We start from the raw sequence: 19,249 nt of genomic DNA, 5'->3' as shown, positions 1-19,249 counted from the left end.
GTTTAGAAATTGTGATAAGCACAATATCAAAATATAAAATGTGCTTGTGCCTTTAATGAAACTGATTGGTCTTGTCTAGTATGATTCATAAGCTAAACCAAAGCTCTATTATGACACATTTTTGTTAGTGTACATGTGTGGGAAAGCACAATTCACAAAAAGCTCCCCCACAAAATGTATTGCGGAGTAATGCTATTCCTCCTACACTCAGGCTTTGTATTGTTGGTAGTAGCTTATTGTATTTATGAATGAGAATTCCTGCATTATTTCCAGTTTACAATGAAACTACACAGAGGATGTAGCTCATTGTAGGTGTGATTTTGTTCTGAGATGCTAGATCCCACAGAGCATTTGTACAGTGCCCTGAACCCTCCTATCACTGCAGTGTTGTTGCAGCTGCAGCCAACATTAAATTCAATGTGGGATTTATGCATAATACGCACACATACAAACATGCATACACGTACACACACAGCTGCATGGCACAGGATGAGAGGAATTTCCAATGGGGAATCCCTTGCACACAAAGCTCCCCTTATGGACAATCCCCTAAAAGGAAGAGAAATGTTGTACTTTGAAAAAAAGTAGAGACATAAAGTATCTGGGTAGAATAAGAGCACTCACTTACTTGTGTGTGTGCACACACACAAACAAACAAATAGAGACATGGATCTTGGCATCTTATAAAATATTTCAGCTGAAATTGTGCTGTTTTTAAATTGAGATCCTGTATGTGTCTCTGTGTATCTTATTGATGTGTGATACCTCATATGCATGCACACATTGTGTACATATGTAGAGCTGTGTAAGTGTGTGTTGTGTTTGAATGCAACAATATTTTCAGGAACACTGAGATACAAAAACATGACCATTAGTCAGTAGTCATGAAGCCCCCACTGGCGTGTAACACTTGGTTTAGCATGTTGCTGTAATAACAGAGATTACACCAGATCCCTACAGTATCAATTAGGGATTTCTACTCTCCCTCTCCTCTGCCCATACCTTTTTTTATTTCTTCTCTCTGGATATCAATATCTTCCCTTGTTTCTACACCCCACCCACTCCACCTCTCATTCTCTCTTTGGGTTTTCCCTCCCTCTATCTTAACGCTTTTTCTCCTCCCTCTGTTTTCCCTCCCTCTTCTCTAGCTCTCTCTCTCTCCGCACCCTCCCTCTGTTCTCGCCAGCATCCTGCAAAATCACCCCTTACCATCTCTCCGTCTGTCTGTGCATGCACAGGAGTCAGTGTGTGCGTCTGTGCTCGGGTGAGTGTTGGTGTGAGTGACCATGTGAGTCTGCATGTGCTACTTTGACAAGAACAGAGATAGCGAAGGAGAAGGGGAGAGAGAACAAGAGGAGAGGAGACGAGGAGGAGGGGGACTGTATGTGGCCATGTGGAGGATGTTTTGGGACTGGGACCGTAGCTGACCTACGGGAGTGTGTCCGTGTGTGAGTGTGTGTGTATATGAGATGGGATCCGCTCTGGGGAGAAGACAAGCAGCCGAGAGAAGGGAAAGAAAAACTAAAGAAGCCAGGAAGGCCAGACTCAATAGTAAGGTACCCCAATTGCTCTCATCATCTTTCTAATTTAATTTTACCATTATCTCTGATGTAAATGTGTGTTTTTGTTCCTCTGTCTCTCTGTTTTTCATACTTTCTACCTCCAATTATTCACAAACACTCCCCAACCCATCCCTGTCTACCTGTCTATCCTATCTTGCTCTCTCCCTCTTTCGCTCTCTGGCTTTCGTTCTGTTGTTATGCTCTGCTGCATGTTGGCTGTGTGAAGAGCTGGTGCAGTCTTGTCTGAAACCCTGACAGAATGCTAATGTTTTTCCCTGCACTGGTTCAGTTACTAACTGGGCTTGGATCAGTGTGTGTGTGTGTGTGTGTGCGTGCACATGAATATGTCAGAGGATGTGTGCATGTTTGTGTCTAACTGTTGCCAATGTGAATACTTGTGTTTTGCTTTTGGGATTTCTGAGTAAATACAGCAAAGAGTTTTTTTCTGTGTGTGTGTGTGTGTCTGTCTGTCTGTCTGTCTGTGTGTGTCAATGTCTCTTTATGTTGCAGACATGCCTGTATGCGAGTGTGTGTGGGTGAACAAGTGTATGGAAAGTGAAGTGTTTATGCATGCACATGACAATGTGTGTGTAAGGATCTGCCAGTGAGTCTCTCTAGGACAGAACTTGCCTTGTGGTCTTGACTGTGTGTTATCACAGTGCTCTGCTTGTCTGAAATTGCTGTCATAACCTGCTATTGATGCTCTCTGATGGAGACTGCTTCACTGCTTGTGTGTTTGTGTCAGAAAGAGACGAAGCTGCAAAGAGCTGAAAACACAGTATACAGTAATGGCCGTGGCACAGTGGGTAAACTTGTTAAGTTAAGTAACTGTCACATACAGTATTTTCTGTGAACCTCCACTGAGAGTCTCAGAGCTGTCAGTCTTAGTCAGTGAGGGTTCAGCAGCTGGCAGCTGTCAAGAGGACACCCTGCGGGCAATGTGACCTGAGCTACTGCATAACTGGGCAGCTTGACCTACACTACAAAATGCCCCACACAAACATCCTCCAACATTAGGTCAACCATTGATCCAGTATGTATTTATGGTGTATAAAAAACCATTGCTTAGAGTTGAAGACCATGTCCTTTCTATTGTAACTTTTGTTTGTGACTTCAGCTTGTGTAAGTAACAACCAGTGAAACTACTCACTGCTCTTAAGTGTGATTTGTACTGTTTTTGTTTTGGCGCTGCCTCGTAGAGTGACAGTCTTATTAACATTACAGATGCCTAACTACACTCTGTAGTCTGGGCTACTGCTCACACCCTAATGTCTTTCAGTTGCTGCTGCTTTTCTAGGGTGTTCTTCTTTGAAAAATTGGACCACTGTACTCTAAGTTGTCACACTTTAGAGTGTCTTTCATCACAACGGTATGTCACCACCCATCTTATTTTTTCCCTTAAATTGAGTAGGTTATGTTTGTGTGTGTGTATGAGAGACAGAGAGACAGTGATTAGACCGATTAAAAAGAATGAATTGATTCTGTTTTGTTCAGTATGCTCTGAAACCAGGCCATGTAGAAACTATAGCCCCGGGCTGTTCATAATACACCCCAGTAAGCTCTTGTGGGTCCCTGTTTGTAGATACTGCTAATGTAAATTTTTTTGGGAGCTCAGTTTTTGTGATTTTGTGATTGTGATTGATAAGTATTACGTCAGTGCAGCAGACAAAAAGAAAAGCAGAAGTTTGTTAAATAAAACAGTTTCATAATTTGGCCAGTCTGATATCAACATTATAGATGATGCAGTCACCTCTACATTCCCCAATCTGTGCATCATGGCTCATACTGTACAGACATTTCTGTGGTACACCTTGAAAAATGTCATTTTACCTGTTACAGATAATGTAAATCCAACTAAAATGCCATTTCGCTGGCATTAACCGTCACATACTGTCTGCAAAAATTGTATCAGTCCATTTATTTCTGTGAATATTTCAGACACTGCTGTTCACCACAGCTGTTTTTGATTAAAAAAAGGTGCAAGCATCATGCATTTTGCATCCATCCATTCATCCATCCATTTGAGTGAACTGGAACTGGACTTGATGTTGGATCGTGATGATGTTAAGCCTCATTGCCCAAGTTCATTTCCAAAAAAAAAAAAAACATGGTATCTTGCTCTATAGTGTAGAACATCCCACTAGCATGAGACTCTATCATTCTAGGTCAGGCAGTATGAATAGATAACTGTAGAATAGGATGCCAGAGGCATAAAGTACAATAGAGTTCTAATAATCATCTGGGTGAATAAATACACTACCCACATTGCCCCTGTCTCAGCCTGGAGCGTGCTAGCTGCCCTCTTCTGCTCTCTCTCTGTAGGAAATGAAGGGGAAGATCGTTTTTGCTATATTTTCTGCTGTATTTGACATAAGTTTTACTAGGCTGAGCTCCAGTTTACCTTCACTCTGTTTAGCTGTGTTTCATCCTCTGGCTCTACCCTCCTACTGTCTGTCTGCTTGTGTCCTGGTGTCAGTTTGTGTGTCTGTCTGAAAGCACATGAGTGGACCTGATTCAGCTCTTTCTTTCTCTGACTCGTTGATTCTGATGACAGCATGCATTCCCGTCATTCTCCCTGACCACCCTGCTTACAAACACAAAAACACATACAAACAACAATAGAGCTCTGTTGTAATATTTCATGTGGCAGACTTTATTGTAGCTAGTCTACATGTATATGGGTGTTTTTTTAAACATAGCTTTTTTATACGTTTTGGCCTTACCCCCATGTGCAAACTCGATTTTAGGTCAGTGAAAATAGACCTTTTGCGAACCTCCCACGGTAAAGATGTTTAGAAACTCAGTTTTCAGTATTGACGGGTAGACAGGGAAAATAGACTTTTTGACCTCAATGTGCCATTGTTGTAATCCTATCAAAACCAGTGGTAACTTTTTTCAGGCTTCTGATTGGCCAGCATGGCTTTACAGTCAGGGTTATATCGCCGCCTGTTGGTTTGGCATATTTGTGACAGTACTTGACAGTGTGTTTTTGCACTTTTAAGAATGAATGAGGAAAATTCCTATTTAAATAAATATCCATGTATGTTTGAACTAGGCCTAGACTGCACACTAACTTATTAATCATTTTTCAACCCAAAATCTATCTGTGGAGAATTACCCCCAAATAAAAAAACTTCTTAAACCAAGCATTATCAACTTATCCACCATCCATTTGTGCTCCCTTTGTTCCACATAGTTATATTTTCATGAAAATATGGCAATATACATCTCTCCTCTAGTTCTTGTACAACATTGTCTTCCTAAAAAGCAGGTATGCCTAGTGTTTTTCATCTCATAGTGTCTCTTAATTGTAATCCATTGTAACTGCCAGCACTACAAGCCACATTTAAAGTCTACAGGAGCTGAATACCACTGTAACACTTGTGAATGCTCTGCCTTTTGAAGATATCTTGATATTGTGTGCTCCTAATTATGCCTATGCTTTCTTGTTTTTTTATTAATGGGGTGGCAAGTAATCCCGAGCTCAATTGTATTGATGGAAGAGACAATACTGGACAAATCCATGCTGCCAGTGTAGCCAGGAGGGTGGGTAGAAGTGGTTGACTGTACAGCAGAATGTGTTTGGGGCTCCACATACAATAAGCCTGTGCTCTGTCTGTTTGTGAGTGTGTTGATGAGTGGGAAAGAGGCCGTGGCTTTTCCCTGCTTTGTTCCAGTTTTTAGCCAACCCTCTCAGAGCTAGCTCACACTGTCCTGGCTGCCCAAGAGGAATACTAGATATAACACAAACATATTATCCCAGAGCTGCTGAACAGGATCACTCAGGAGACACCATGCTGCTGCGTTCAGAGAGAGCTACCAGGAGCCGGGCCACAGAGGTTAGACACAGCACACTACTGCTGAAATGACTCATGAGATCTGGAGTAAATGCAGGTGACTGTAACAGTGTAGTTACGCAGGTAGCCCTCTGATGCTGTTCTCATTTAGATACCCATAGAGAAAGGAGGTTTGTGGAGTAGCACTTAGTTTGTAGTGCAGCAATTTTTGTTTAGCAGCTTTGAATTATTTGGACTTCTTATTTAAAATTTATGACCAGACGTACTTTACATTCTTTTATAATGCAGTAATATAGCAAAAATGATCCTCCCCTTCATTTCCTACAGAGAGAAGTATAGTTCAGACATCCATTTCAACACTGATTCATGTAATTGATTTGACACCATTAACATGTTTACTGTTGACACAAATTACAGCTAAAATGACTGACTGGGTTACATGAGCAGTTAGTTCTTCCACTGTGTCTCGTTTTAATGGTTTAAATGTAGAGATAGCTCTCATAATAGGGTAACCATGCTGGTATGTGCATGCTGTGTCAGCAGATGGCATGGATCCAGGTAAAGGCTAGCTTCAGGCTAGAATGCAGAGAGCATTTCACATTTGTTTTCTTGTTGTCTTTTATCTGCTTTCTATTACCCTTCAGAAACATCAATAAAGAGATCAGGAACCCCCACATAAACTAGACAAACAGCAACAAATCTCAGTTAAAGGACTCTGAAATACGTTTTGAGTGTGTTAGCTGCACAATAGACTCTCTGAAATATTTAATGTCTACAAACGCCAAAAGATACTGGAGGGAGCAGGTTATTTATGGGCAGAAATATGTTCATTTAAATCATCTATATATGAATTTGAATTGCTAAACTTTGCTCGTTTGCTCTGAAATTGTATTTGATCCTCGCTGAAAATTCAACTCAATATTTTTCTCCACATGCAGTTCTCAGAATTCAGATTCAGCCCTTTAAATTCAAATTTAGCTCTTGCAATTCAATTTCAATTTACTGAGACGCACATTTGGTTCCTCAGTGAAAAAACAAGAAGTGCAGATTCACAGAGCACCTTTTCATGATTTTGAAATTGCACAAAAATTCCCTTCGGTTCTCTGGACAGGATATGAGCTGAATGCCTAAAATCTTTCATTATGCATGTAAGCTGTGCCATATTAACCAGATCTAACAGTCTAACAGTGTATACACAAAGCTTCTTTTTATATATATCATACATTTATACAAATTTATGAATGGAGCCTTTGGTCATGCTTTGACATGCTGGAAACTGATAAAACGGTGTAAACTGACATTTACAGTCAATGCTGTGTTAGATGCTGTTGCTATAGTAACAGCACCCCCATCACTGTCTTTGAGTGTTTTACTGCACTCATGCATCATGAATAATGTGTGTTTACTAAATTATGAATCAGTAAGTGTTATTTTATGTGCGTATTTGTGTAAGTATGTGTGTGAATGAGTCCAATAAATTTCATTCTCAAGGCTCTAGTGCTTTTTCATGTGGTGTTAGTCTCCCACTAAGCTTAAAAGTGTATCAAATTACTCAGAGAATTATTTTGCTGCTATACAGTAAAGGTTGAAGAGTCCTCTCACAGAAAATCCAATTCCTTGGGATCAAATCCATACCATGTCATACAGTATATTGGTCTTTTTGTAGCTCAGAGCATTATACTTTAAACCTGTTAGGTATGGATATTGGAGATTACTGAAGCTCTTGCTCTCTCAGACAAACATACTGTAGGCAGAGGTCCAAACTGACAGCGATGGAGGCAGAAGCCTTATAGACATAGAAAGATAAATCACACAACAAAACACCAATCTGTGCTAACAGGCGTGAAGTGGTACATAACAGCTCTCTGTCTCTAAAGGGAGTTTAAATACCCTCATTAAACCAAGAAGGTTAATTAATATGGTCTTTTTTTGGGTAGCTTTACTAAATCCACCATCAAGATGTAATGTTAAATGTACATTCTGCCTACGTGTATGCATGTGTGTAAACCAGTATTAGTTTTTAAAGGAATACTCCACCAAAAACATTTGTTTTGAGCACCAAACCTTTATCCACTAAAGGCTTTAAAAGTATGTCTGAAAAGTTGCTTCATTGTGGAGGATTACAGCTGTTTTCTTGGATTTACATTTCATTTTTACATTTCTAATAGTGACGTAGATTCGCTGCCGAATAAACTCCATAGCCATAAGAACTATTCAGTTAATTCCTGCAGTACATTGTTATTGCTCATCAATATGCTCAGTATGTTCCAGTCAGTGTTGTTGTGACAAATATGTCAAAACATGGCAAAATGCAAAGCTTCAGTTTGTTTTTAGGGCCGTTAATGATTCATAGTGCAGCAAGCTACATACATTTCAGAGCCATCTTTTAACTCTAACTTAAGTATTTGAGACTCAAGACATGGATTCCTGCTGGAGTTGCGTCAACCTCCCAAATCCACACAAATTTTTTGCATCTAACTGTACCAAAACAAAAATAGGCAACCTGTTTGAGGTTTAATGTAAAATAATATTCTCCTACTCACTTTTGGCCACCTTTTTAAAATTATTATTTGTCATGTTTAAATTGCAAGAAAATTTGTAGTTATCCTGTTGGTTACTACATGAATGTACAGAGACTAGTGCAATGGGAGCAAATCATGGTGCTCATAAACATGCCCTGTTTAGATACATGCTGCTAATATTGACTAGACATTGCAACCAGTTTTTAAGAGTATCACAGTTTTTATTCAAACATATCAAAATACATCAGTACCCACCTGCTCACCAGTAATATGTAGTTGTATTTAGTATTGACTGATATGTAGTGTGTAGTTGGTGTGTTGAGCCAGGCTGGCAGTGGATTGGCTTCTGTCTGAGTGATGAAGGCAGAGCAGTGTTACAGAGCTAATGACTGCACTTTTATCATGCTATCTATGGAACCTGAAAATCGAGGGTTCACAGTGCCAGCTCTGTTTAACAGTAACATAGCACAGTGTATGTGATACACTGATGGAATACATGAATATACTGTATACAAGTTAACCTGATATCTTCAGCCCTTGTACAGTTGAACACAATCCAATTCAATAGCCCTGAAGGAAATACATATAATGTCAGTGAAGCTTCAATATTAGTATAGTAGCAAACATATAAACAGATCATCATCATAGGTAATGTTACATCTGAGACTCAAAATAATAAATAAACTTCAGTATGCAGCGCTAGGGCTGTCAGTATACTAACAGATTGGTTCCCTAAGTTGCTTGGATGCTCTGGATTCAAGAAACACTTTCTTCAAAAAGTATCTGTCTTTTAATTCCACTAGCAGCTGTAGAAATTGGAATGATTAAGTAAAAGGACCTGAGTGGCTGCCCAAGTGTGTCATTTATTTGATGATGATCAGATGTTGCTCATCCATCATGTTAAGAGTAACATTTTGCTGACTTGCCAGAGCTTTGTTGCAGTTAGTTGAACTTGAAGTTTTACATATTTGTCATAGATAAAGAACCCAGGAAATTGAAGATGCTCATGCTTTGTGTAAACCCATTTTGTCAGACAGCAAGTCGGGAGCCTGTTTGATACAGAGCCATTATTTTTACTATAATTAGATTGGCTCAGAGTCCGGGAGTGTGTACAATGGTCAGCAAGAATAAAGTCTGGGAACAGGCTAAGACCAAAACCATGTGTGCTGTGACAGAATTTGAAATCTTCTAAAAATAGTTGTTTGCCAGTGTGTGGTGACCCTCTCTGACGTATCACGAAAGACACATTTCACTGGTCTTTGGTGCTGGGCAGGTGTTTCTGCAAACAAGGCCTTACCTCTCTAAACCTGGGGTAGACTGAAAAGAAAAAAAGAAAATAATTTCAACTGAATATCAACTGCACCTGAGGCCAATAAAATAAATTTCACCTAATCTAACATCTACACTAGCAAATTACAGTATTTGCACAACAGCTCTACAGTGTATTAGAACTTTCTGTCAGGGGAGTTACTCTTTGCCTTTTATTAGCTTAAAGTTTCAAGAGAAACCAATTTTACAAGACTAGAAAGACTAGACCTAAATAGAAATGCTGTTTCACTCTATTCTCGTTTCTTCTCCTTCCTCTTCCATTCTCTCTCCATGTCTTTGCACTACTCTCCTCCATTCCTTCTCCTCACGTGTCCCCATTTTCTTGTGTTTCTGCCACACCACGTCATTGTGATGCATTTTTAATGGGAACATGCTTCATACTCTGCAATAAATCCATGAATTATAGAATAAACTGACAAATAAAACTAGCTAAGCCATTTGACTGTTTTTTTTTCCTTCTGATGAGAATAGGTTTAAAAAGAGGAACCTCTGTTTTGATGGTGAACCTTGAGTCAAAAGGAAGATGCAGTCGATCAGTGACAGCTTCACTATGCAGTCTCTACTCTCACTGTTTGCTTTGTGGTTTTGCCAAAGACGTGAAGCACATCTTAGTGTGCTTACATGATGCCTCTTCCTTTTATCTTCTTCAGCTAGGGAGCTGAGAGTAGTCTGCATGCTTCCCTTTATTTTCAGCTGGTGACTTCAAGTCAAGTCAAAAATTTTAAGTAGTCCAATATCACAAGGGGCTTAACAAGACTGAACTTGGGTCTTTGCCCCCCAATCTAAGTCCATATTTATACAACATTATCAAAAAACCCATGTTTGTGAACTGCATTGCCTTTACTGTGTGATTGTAGTTTATCATCCCCATACTTTAAAAACCGTGTTTGCCTCTTTTCCCCTTCTTACTTATAAAGTCTATCATATCTTATCCTTTCTTACTCAACATGTGTCAGTTTTTTGTACCATTCATAACTCACCCCAGCTTGACTTACCAAAGCAAAGCCTACATTTGTGGTGTCTGCCACTGAATTTGCCTTTTTATTTCGCATTGGAGATAAAATCCTGTCTGACCCAGTGCTTTTTAATCTCCATCTCAGTGTGCACCACTGTGAGGCTAAATACTGTAATGTGTGGTAACATGTATTTGACTGAAATTTACTTTTAAAACACTAAGGAAATATGACACACAAATATAAAAAAGGCATCACTTAGTGTGACAAATGTTGGTGTTTAGTAGTACATTACTAAACAGGTGTAAATAGCTTTCTAAATGCTGCTAAAAGCTGTTAAGTGAGCAGGAATATGAAAAAGCAGCCTGATACTGCATGTATCCAACAGGGAATTGTGTCTCTCTTGGTTTGTGTGTCTGATTAAAATGCAGTGCCCCTGCAGCAGGACGGTCTCTGTACAAAGCATCTGGGAGACAGGGGTCAGGGCCTGCCCGCTCTTGCTCCAGCTTTTATATAAGTGACTGTCAACAAAGTGCAGACAGAAAGAGAATCAGGAACACTCTTTGCCAGATAGGGGTGTTTGTGTTTGCTGACATGACTACACATCACAGGAGGCATTTGTCTCTTTTAACTCAGTTTGTAGTAAGTGCCATTATTCATATAATGAAATGTTTGTAGATTGTGTTACAGACACTGCTGATCATACAGCTTGTATTTAGACATTACATTCTATATTCACTGAATTTCCTACATATTTATTTATTAACAGTGCTTACAAGTAATTCATTTAATCAAATTAACCACAATAGTTTCAGCTGTTTTGCTCAGCAGTGAATCTCAGTAACAATGTTGGATCTGGTTTGTCAGTCAGTGTCACAACTGTTTTTCCGCATCACTATCAGTCAGGCTGAATAGATAAGTCACCTGGCATCTGAGTAGGCTTCACTACACAGATGTGACAGCTTGATGCTGATAAGGTACACCTGATGAGTTGGAAGCACAACATAGCTGCATGTGAGTCAGTTGTTGCAGCCTCAATAAGATCAGTGACAATTTTGAAGTCACTTTGTTGCCAACTAGGAGGAACTTCTGTTCATGTACTCAAAGCACTTCGGTGTATGTCACATGTAGACACAGACAGCAGCCCTTGATGGGAGTATGGTGATATCTTTGACCGTAACCATACGCTTGTCTTTATGATACGCAATCTGTAACATTGCTAGCACTGACAGCAGAGCTCTGTGTTGATGGGGTGAAGCATTGCTTCTGCGTCTGCTTGAGGACGTTGCTCCTTCCCAACTGTTTAGGCTGTGCTCTTGTCATCCTGATGTCTCACGGTCCCCAGAGCACCCCCATGACCCACTGCACTGGCTCACTGTGTTTATTGCCTAAGCAGCTGTGACACTTCAGAGCATGTGTGTATTTTATGGGCCAGCTCACATTAGGCCAGTATATGATCCTCCCGAATAAGCATTACATTGGTGAGCATTGTAATTACTACTCAGCCATGGCACAGCGTACTGTAGGCCAGCTGTGAGGGACCAGGGGCTATGTAGCCATGTGGTAATGAGTGTAAATATAGGGCAGTGAAAGTGTCTGACACACATACTTACTGCTGTATGGATTACACATGGATGCACATGAGCTATTGAACAGGACATTAAGTGTGCACAACTCCTTTCATGAAGCTTTGGTAAAAAAAAAAAAAAAAAACACTTTGCAAAAGGAGGAGAAAGACCAAGAGAGAATAGCTGCAGAACACAGACAGTGAGTAAAAGAGACATGGAGGACAGAATTGGAGGCAGGGGGAGTTGTGTTGTCTCTGTAATTTCTGGCCTCCTACCCAGGCTTTTATCAGGTAGTGGCAGATAATCCCCCTTTAGTGCTGGAGGAGACGAGAGCCCTCCTCAGTGTACTGAACTAAAAGAAGGAGCCTTTATCCTCTTTGCCCTGGTCCGTGGAGTAGCTCCTCCACTCATTTTCTGCCAGTGATTGGTGATTCTTTACAAGGCGATACATAGTATTCAGGACTCATTCAAATTCAAAAAAAAAAAAGTGTGTCAGGCACAATCCTGAGTTAGTCAGGGGTCTTAAGTCCTCAAGGTGTAATTCTGATGACAACTCCCTGCAATTCTAAGCTCTTTAATGCAGGGAGTTTAAGAGTGATAAGGCCTGCCCTCCAATATCCTGGAGGTTCCCCAAACCCTGGCTGCTGCCTAAAGAGTCAGTTACTCTTTTAAACTGTGGTGAAGTCACATGTTTGGGAAGGAGGGGGTGTCTCACAGGTCAAATGAACCAAAATGAAATCAGTGTTGATATTAGTAGATAGTGTCAATTCATTACATTACTAATTATTAATCCATCCGTGTCTGATTCTTTGTCAGATACTTTTCTGGAAATTTCCAGTAGTTGCAGAAAAGTTTTGTAGCCATTTGTGAAAAGTATGCAAAGGGACAAAAATCATACTCCTATCAAAGACAGCACAAATCAAATACTGTGGCTGAGGAATAATTTCTAATCATATGGAGAGCAGGCGAGGACACTTTGTGCCAAGGATCAAACTGAATCTGTGGGCTATTTTCTTGTGGATTTAACAAGTTGGTAAATTGCCATAGATTGTAGAAGTTGATTTTTGCTGCTATTTCTTGTTCTACTGCACCATGGCAAGGCACTATTATTCACTTCTTCCTTTCTCTCACTTTCTTTTGTCCTTGTTTGTCTTCCCTTTCTTGTTGTCACAGCAGTGACCTAGATAAAGAAGCTGCACAGATGACCAGTCAAACCATACACTATCTTTTAATATCACAAACTCAGCAACTTTAGCCTCAAACTGATAAATTATGGCAAAGGGGAAAGGGAATAAGATGAGCTCAAGCTCATGAGATGATGTCATGAGCTTGAGCACATGGCAGTAGGTTTCATTAACAGTTCAATTACCGTCACTGTTACCACACAAACACATTTATCGCTTGGTGTGTGAGATTCAAGGTGCGACTGAGGTGAGATATTGTAAGACCAAGGCTTTAGAGATGAGCTGCATGTTGTGACAACTATTTCAAAGTGACAGACGAGTGTTAGTTGCCTGAGAGTTTCCTACTGTGTTGGTAATCATTATTGAATGCCCACTGAAAAGAGATAGGAACTATCTGCTCCTTTATTGGCCAAAATTAGTATGGAATGACTAGGAGCACATCTTCTCCTCTAAAGGAAAACAGGTGCTGTGTGCTGCTGCTGTCAGAACTCTGTGCAGCAGTCCTGTAAGTCAGGAATACGTGAATGAGGGTTTTTTTTTATCTGTGAGGAATTACATCTATAGCTTCTTTGAAGACTGTAGATATCTTTTTTACTTTCTTTTATCTAGGATGAACTTCTCTCAGAGTGGCCCTCAACATTTGTTGTTGTGGTAATGTAGATTCACCTTTCTGTTACCCCTGTGTGTCCATATGAGCACATAAGTCTGCACAGGTATCTAGCTATTTATGTGCATACAAATGTGTGCATATGTGTGTACGTTTGTGTTGGGCTGAGCAACACAGTCTACCACATGTCCTTTTTTGTCATTGGTTCCTCTGACACTATCTCTTTGTGAGAGCTGCCTTCCTCTATTGAGAGGCCTGTGGTCGCTGTTATATATATATATATATATATAAAACTGTAATCACATTATAGAGTTGTAAAAATGTATACATGGGTGAGGCATGGGCTTGTTTGATGAGGAAGAGGTTTAAACTAATTTTAATATGCTGTTGGCCAATGTGCCACCAAGCTCTGACCCGCTGAACTGTACAAGACCCCTGAAGGTGCCCTGTGCTATCTGGCACCCAGATATTGGCAGCAGATCTTTAAGTCTCATAAATTGCAGTGTGAGGCAGCCATAGATCATATTTGCTCCAGCACATCTACCAACTCTGTCTTCGGTTTGTGGTTTGTTCCTCCTCGACTGAACCTCAGGTCTTTACACATGCCCATTTCTCCTGCATCCAAAGTGTTGACTATGAGAACCAACAGCTCACTTACTATGCCAGACCTAGACTTGCTGTTTGTCACAAGATAATCAACATTGTTTGCTTCATCTATAAATGGATACAATGTTTTGGCTCATCAGTGTGCATGCTGAATCTTTAAAGCTGGTAATAAAATATGGATTTGTACTTCACAAAATTAGGGGCATGTATTGCACATTCGCTGACTTTCCCTAAGCAATAATTGTGCTCTTATCTGGAAATAGTTACCGACATGGTTTCAGCAACGCATGTACACATCCACTCCTTCAACAATGAGCTCAATCACAGCTCCCCAACCATTTTCCTATTAGTGTGATTGACTGGCATTTCTGTGTCAGTGGGTTATAACTTCCTGTGGCAGTTTATTTAGTGGTTTCAAACAGGCTGTCATGCTATTACAGACAGGGCTGATTGCCAGAGAAGCCAACGTGGATATAACATTTTGTTCATTATTCACCTAGTAATGTCTGTGTAATGTATCAGGTCTATGTGTCACAGTGTTTTACAAGAGTTTGAGTGGTTAATTATTTTAGCTCACTAGATCTAATTTCAGGGCCTTTATTTATTTATTTATTTATTATGTTCATTATTTTGTAAATCTACAAAATTTTGCATTGCAATGTAAAGTGCATTCACTATCAGTGATGATATTACTGGTCCTAGTGGTCTTTCTCCATGAATTTGTGATTTACCTTGTGTTTGGTACAACCACTTTATCATCCACTCCTCTGTTGTTGAGTAGTTCTTACAATGTTTTTTTTTTTCACCAACTGCGGTCTGCATGATGTTGTCCCTCATTTAGTTTTCTGCTTCAGGCTACATAACCTGACATCATATGATTTACTAAGTTATTTTTCTTTTGAGAAAATAATGGAAAGAGCTCCACATTCAGGCTACTGTTATACAGTATGGTACCTCATGAGGGACAATAGTCATTTATATGTGAATGAAACTCAGCAAATGAATGAATGATATGTGGACAGACTGAATTACTAAAAATTTTTATCTACTCCCTTTAAATTTTTGCACCTTACGTTTTATTTTGCAAGCATTTTATGAACTGCAGAATAGGGTTTTTTTTTTTAAATTATTATTTCCACTCGTGAATTATTGCCAGGCCCTGCTACGTGTGCATGCAAAGCCATGATGGATAGGAATGAAAATGCAAAAGACTGACCCATCTACTATTTAGTGGTTGCCACTAAATGTAATAGGTAATCGCTGCAGAGATGGCTGAAATAAAATGATCCACACTCATCTTTCTGTACCAGCTGAAGGGTTTTCTGCAATATTTTGTTCAAGCTGGGAACATGACACAGAGTTTTTGATGAAGTCAGGAAGAAAGAGAATTGCAGTATCTGAAGGAGGAGATATAAAAGAGGTGCAGAGATTAAAATTTTGTGTGACTTTTTTGTATTGCCAAAGGATAAAATCGGGGCAGTTTTGAGCTTGGAATGTCTTAACTATTTATTAAAACTTAGGTATGCTTTAAAGCAGAATCATGCAACTATTTTACCTTAAAATGACTTAAAAAAAGCTTCAAAATTATTTTGATGGCACACTCACTTGCTATAGGGAGAATGGCACCTGTTTCATTCCCACTCCTTGCCTCAAAGTCTATTCATGCACTATGTCACTTGTGGTCAATCAGACGCTTACTTGACATGAGTGTGCAGTGTGAGAGATGATGATTTTGTGTTTGTTGCTTCCAGTACCTTTAACTGCTCAGAATTTATCACGTCCTGTAATTACCACTTGTGGCTGCAGAGGGCGCTGCTGCTCCTGCTTGTCAAAAGTCTTTCTATAAGTTCTCGTAATCAGTTGATTAAAAAGTTGCATAATTCACCCAACGTTTATAACTGTATAGACCACAGCTGACAGTAATACAGGTGGGGTTGAAATAAAGGAAAATTACTTTTTCGTACTTGATAATTACTCTACATTTATTAAAATATGTATAAAATTCTCTTTTGACCAGTGTTTTAATAGTAGATATTGTTTTTGTCATTTTTATGGGAAACTGTTGTCTTGCAAAAATGCCAACAAACAGATTGTGTTTAGTCATGGCGTCAGCCCTGTGCAGAGCTTTGGCTTTCAGATCTGATGTATGACAGACTGTCGTCCTTTTGATTTATTTACGGAATATTTCGTCAATTGTCAGTATGTCACAATGACTTGGAAACTTGATGACTTGGTTTTTGTAAAGGTGTGCATTTGTGTATGTGTTAAGATAGTGATATGGAGAAAATATTATTAAGACTTTATTAAGACCCTCACCAAAGCAGATAAATCATTACAAAGCCTTTTTATCAGCCCTGTGTTAAACAGGCAATAAAACACACATTAGATCTAGCTGGTCACCGGCAAACCATCTCCGAGCCTCTTCAGGGCATTATCCTAGGCATTATTCAGGAAACACAAACACACACAACCGTACACATAGATACACACAGACATACTCAAAAACACAACCTCAGTGCTCTTCCCACTCATGTGTACATTGGCTGCCAGGGCTGTCTTTGTATCCCATCACCATAACAACTGCCTCACAGAACATCTGAAAAAAAGGAAAAAGCCAAAGTGAATTTCTCTCACTCAGTTTGACTTGGAGATGGTGAGAGTAGCAGTCGGCAGCTCCTCGCAGCATGTCAGCACGGTGTGTGTGAACAAGGAGCAGGCTTGTAGAGGCAAGCGGGTTGTGGATGGCTTAGTATGAAGAGAAACGAGTATGTGATGTGAGATTCGGAGGGTGTTGTAGAGTGTGACTTTTCAGAACGAGGGATATACGGTGTATGATGCCACGTATGGTGAGTGTCAAAACTGGCTGCTGTAGTCTGTTCTCATTTTTGCACGTGAGTGTACATGTTTATACGTATGCATTTCAGTTTGTTGTGTATGTGTGTATGTGTGTCTGGAGGCTTTTGCACATGTGGAGGTTATGTAATGACTAAGGCTCAGAAACCTTGAGATTGCAATAATAATGAAAGTTCTCTGTGAAGCTCATTGGGGATACTGCAGATATTGTATAATTGCATTCTCAAGATACATTTTAGGCTATGAATCATGTTTTCATTGATATTTTATATGTTCAATATTACGCTGTAGTGCAGTAAATTTGTAATAATAATTTCTTTTTGTCTTCTGTAAGTACAGTACATAGTCATTAGATACATTCTAGGCTATAATGTTCCGTCTCAGATAGTCCAAAATAGATGTTGCTTTGATTCGTCTATTATGAAATGTTAGTGCTGTTACCTTGCTCCTAGCTTCCTTCTTCCCTCTATACGCTACAGGCTTAAACACATCAGGAGAGGTGATGAATATTTTTAATCATAAGTCACAGAGGAAATTAAGTGTATTTGTGTGTGTGTGTGTGCATGCATGTATTAGGATTTGGGTGGGAAGGATTTGCATGCGTTTGTACTTGTTTTATGAAAATGCCTTTAAACATAAACATTAACTCTCAGGCTCTGTACAATATTCTAACCATTACACTTGAACTCAAAATGTGACATTGACTTTGGTGCTAATCTCCAAAGGAAAGGTCTTCATTTCATTCTACTCACATTATTAGACAGTTCTGCAAATTCAGAAAAAATACATACGTTTTTAATCCATCTTTCAGTTCAAGCAGCGGTCAACAGTGATTTGCTGCACCCACAAAGGTCGGTGTGGCTCAGATAAAAGTTCAACAAATTTGAACTTTTTGCGCACCACCGCTCTACTCTGTGCACCGCAGACATCCGCGCAGAGCCACTGCAATGCACCACATACACAACAATGGCGAGGGGAGCACAAAAGCTGTTTTCCCACCATGATGTGAATACTCCTTTACTTTACAGCCCTTTCCCTGTCTTTTTTGGTCCATCCCATAATAGCTTATATCTACTGCACATGGTCCATTTGCTTGGCAATGACAGAACAGAAATAAAACCTTCAAACACAGAAGGAGAGAGCAGACACTTTAGCTTTCATCTCTGAACTGCATTATTAAACATCACCATCCACATGAGTCTGACATCACCCAATCACATCTGTCTCTTCCTTTTGCTTCCCCATCTCCCTGTTCCCTTGCCTCCCTCCATTAGGCAAACCTGAAGAAGTTTATGGAGTATGTGCAGCAGAGGAACATTGAAAAGGTCTCAAGGTTCCTGGAAAAAGGCCTGGACCCCAACTTCCATGATCCAGACACAGGAGGTGAGCAAGTCTGTGCTTAGAAATATCCTGTCCCTACCCTACTTTAGTTAATTTATTGTCTTTTTTCAACCTTGATTTGTCTTTTCTCTTGTGTTTTCTCTCTCTCTCTCTCTCTCTCTCTCTCTCTCCTCTCTCTCTCTCTCTCTGTCTTCACCACAAAATGACCATGTATGGATTTTCTGAAATAAGCCCTCTGCATTCTGGGTAAAGCTGGATTACTCTCTTTGCTAATCTCCTCATGTTTATGCAAATGTTTGTCCAGCCATAAAGGAGATTTCCCTGTTGTGTGACCTGTAGTCTGACAGTAGAGCTGTGAAGTGAGGGGAACATGAGAATAGGTTGGTTTAACACCAACAGGAAGCAGCCACTTAGGCGTGCTGGAGTGTGACAATAATGGCAGCCAGGGCAGTTATCCAAATGAGAGTCACTGCAAATGTAAACCCACAGTTTTATTAAATGTAGTGGGCAATTTTGTCATTAGATATTGACAGCTTCAATTGTGGGATGTTCTTTTCTAAGATGAATGCACAATAACGTCCCTGGAAATAAGCTGATATTTGATATTGTTTTCTCACTCATTCTTGGATTTTACAGAATGTCCTTTAACGCTGGCAGCACAGCTGGAGGGATGTGCAGAGCTCATCAAGGTGTTGAAGAGTGGAGGGGCACATCTGGACTTCAGAACAAAAGATGGCATTACTGCCCTACACAAGGCTGTGCGCAGCAAGAACCATACAGCACTTATAGTGAGTATAACACACACACACAATCATAGCAGAGAGCTGACTCATCTCTTTTATTTCTTTTGCTACACCAATTGCCTGCTTGCAAACTTTCCCTATGGGAAAGGATAGTTTGCAGGCTGGCAATCACTGGCAGAGGGTG

The 19,249-nt window shown here is 39.9% G+C and overlaps 1 protein-coding gene across 2 annotated transcripts in view; it reads left to right on the top strand.

The window, feature by feature from the left end:
• Window positions 1-19,249, top strand: part of shank3a (SH3 and multiple ankyrin repeat domains 3a) — a 166,218-nt gene that overhangs the window by 65,394 nt on the left and 81,575 nt on the right. The window contains exons 1-3 of one of the 2 annotated variants that reach the window (XM_018663820.2): window positions 947-1,556; window positions 18,256-18,364; window positions 18,959-19,110. In XM_018663820.2, the coding sequence (XP_018519336.1) occupies window positions 1,470-1,556; window positions 18,256-18,364; window positions 18,959-19,110 (348 nt within the window). In that variant the 5' untranslated portion in view covers window positions 947-1,469. Of the gene's footprint in view, window positions 1-946; window positions 1,557-18,255; window positions 18,365-18,958; window positions 19,111-19,249 lie in introns of those variants that run through there. The other variant, XM_018663819.2, reaches the window with a different exon arrangement.

Source organism: Lates calcarifer, linkage group LG10 (genome assembly GCF_001640805.2).
Source record: "Lates calcarifer isolate ASB-BC8 linkage group LG10, TLL_Latcal_v3, whole genome shotgun sequence".
Taxonomy (NCBI): Eukaryota; Metazoa; Chordata; class Actinopteri; family Centropomidae; genus Lates; species Lates calcarifer.
The sequence above is the reverse complement of the archived record's forward strand: the minus strand, read 5'-3'. Positions and strand labels throughout refer to the sequence as shown.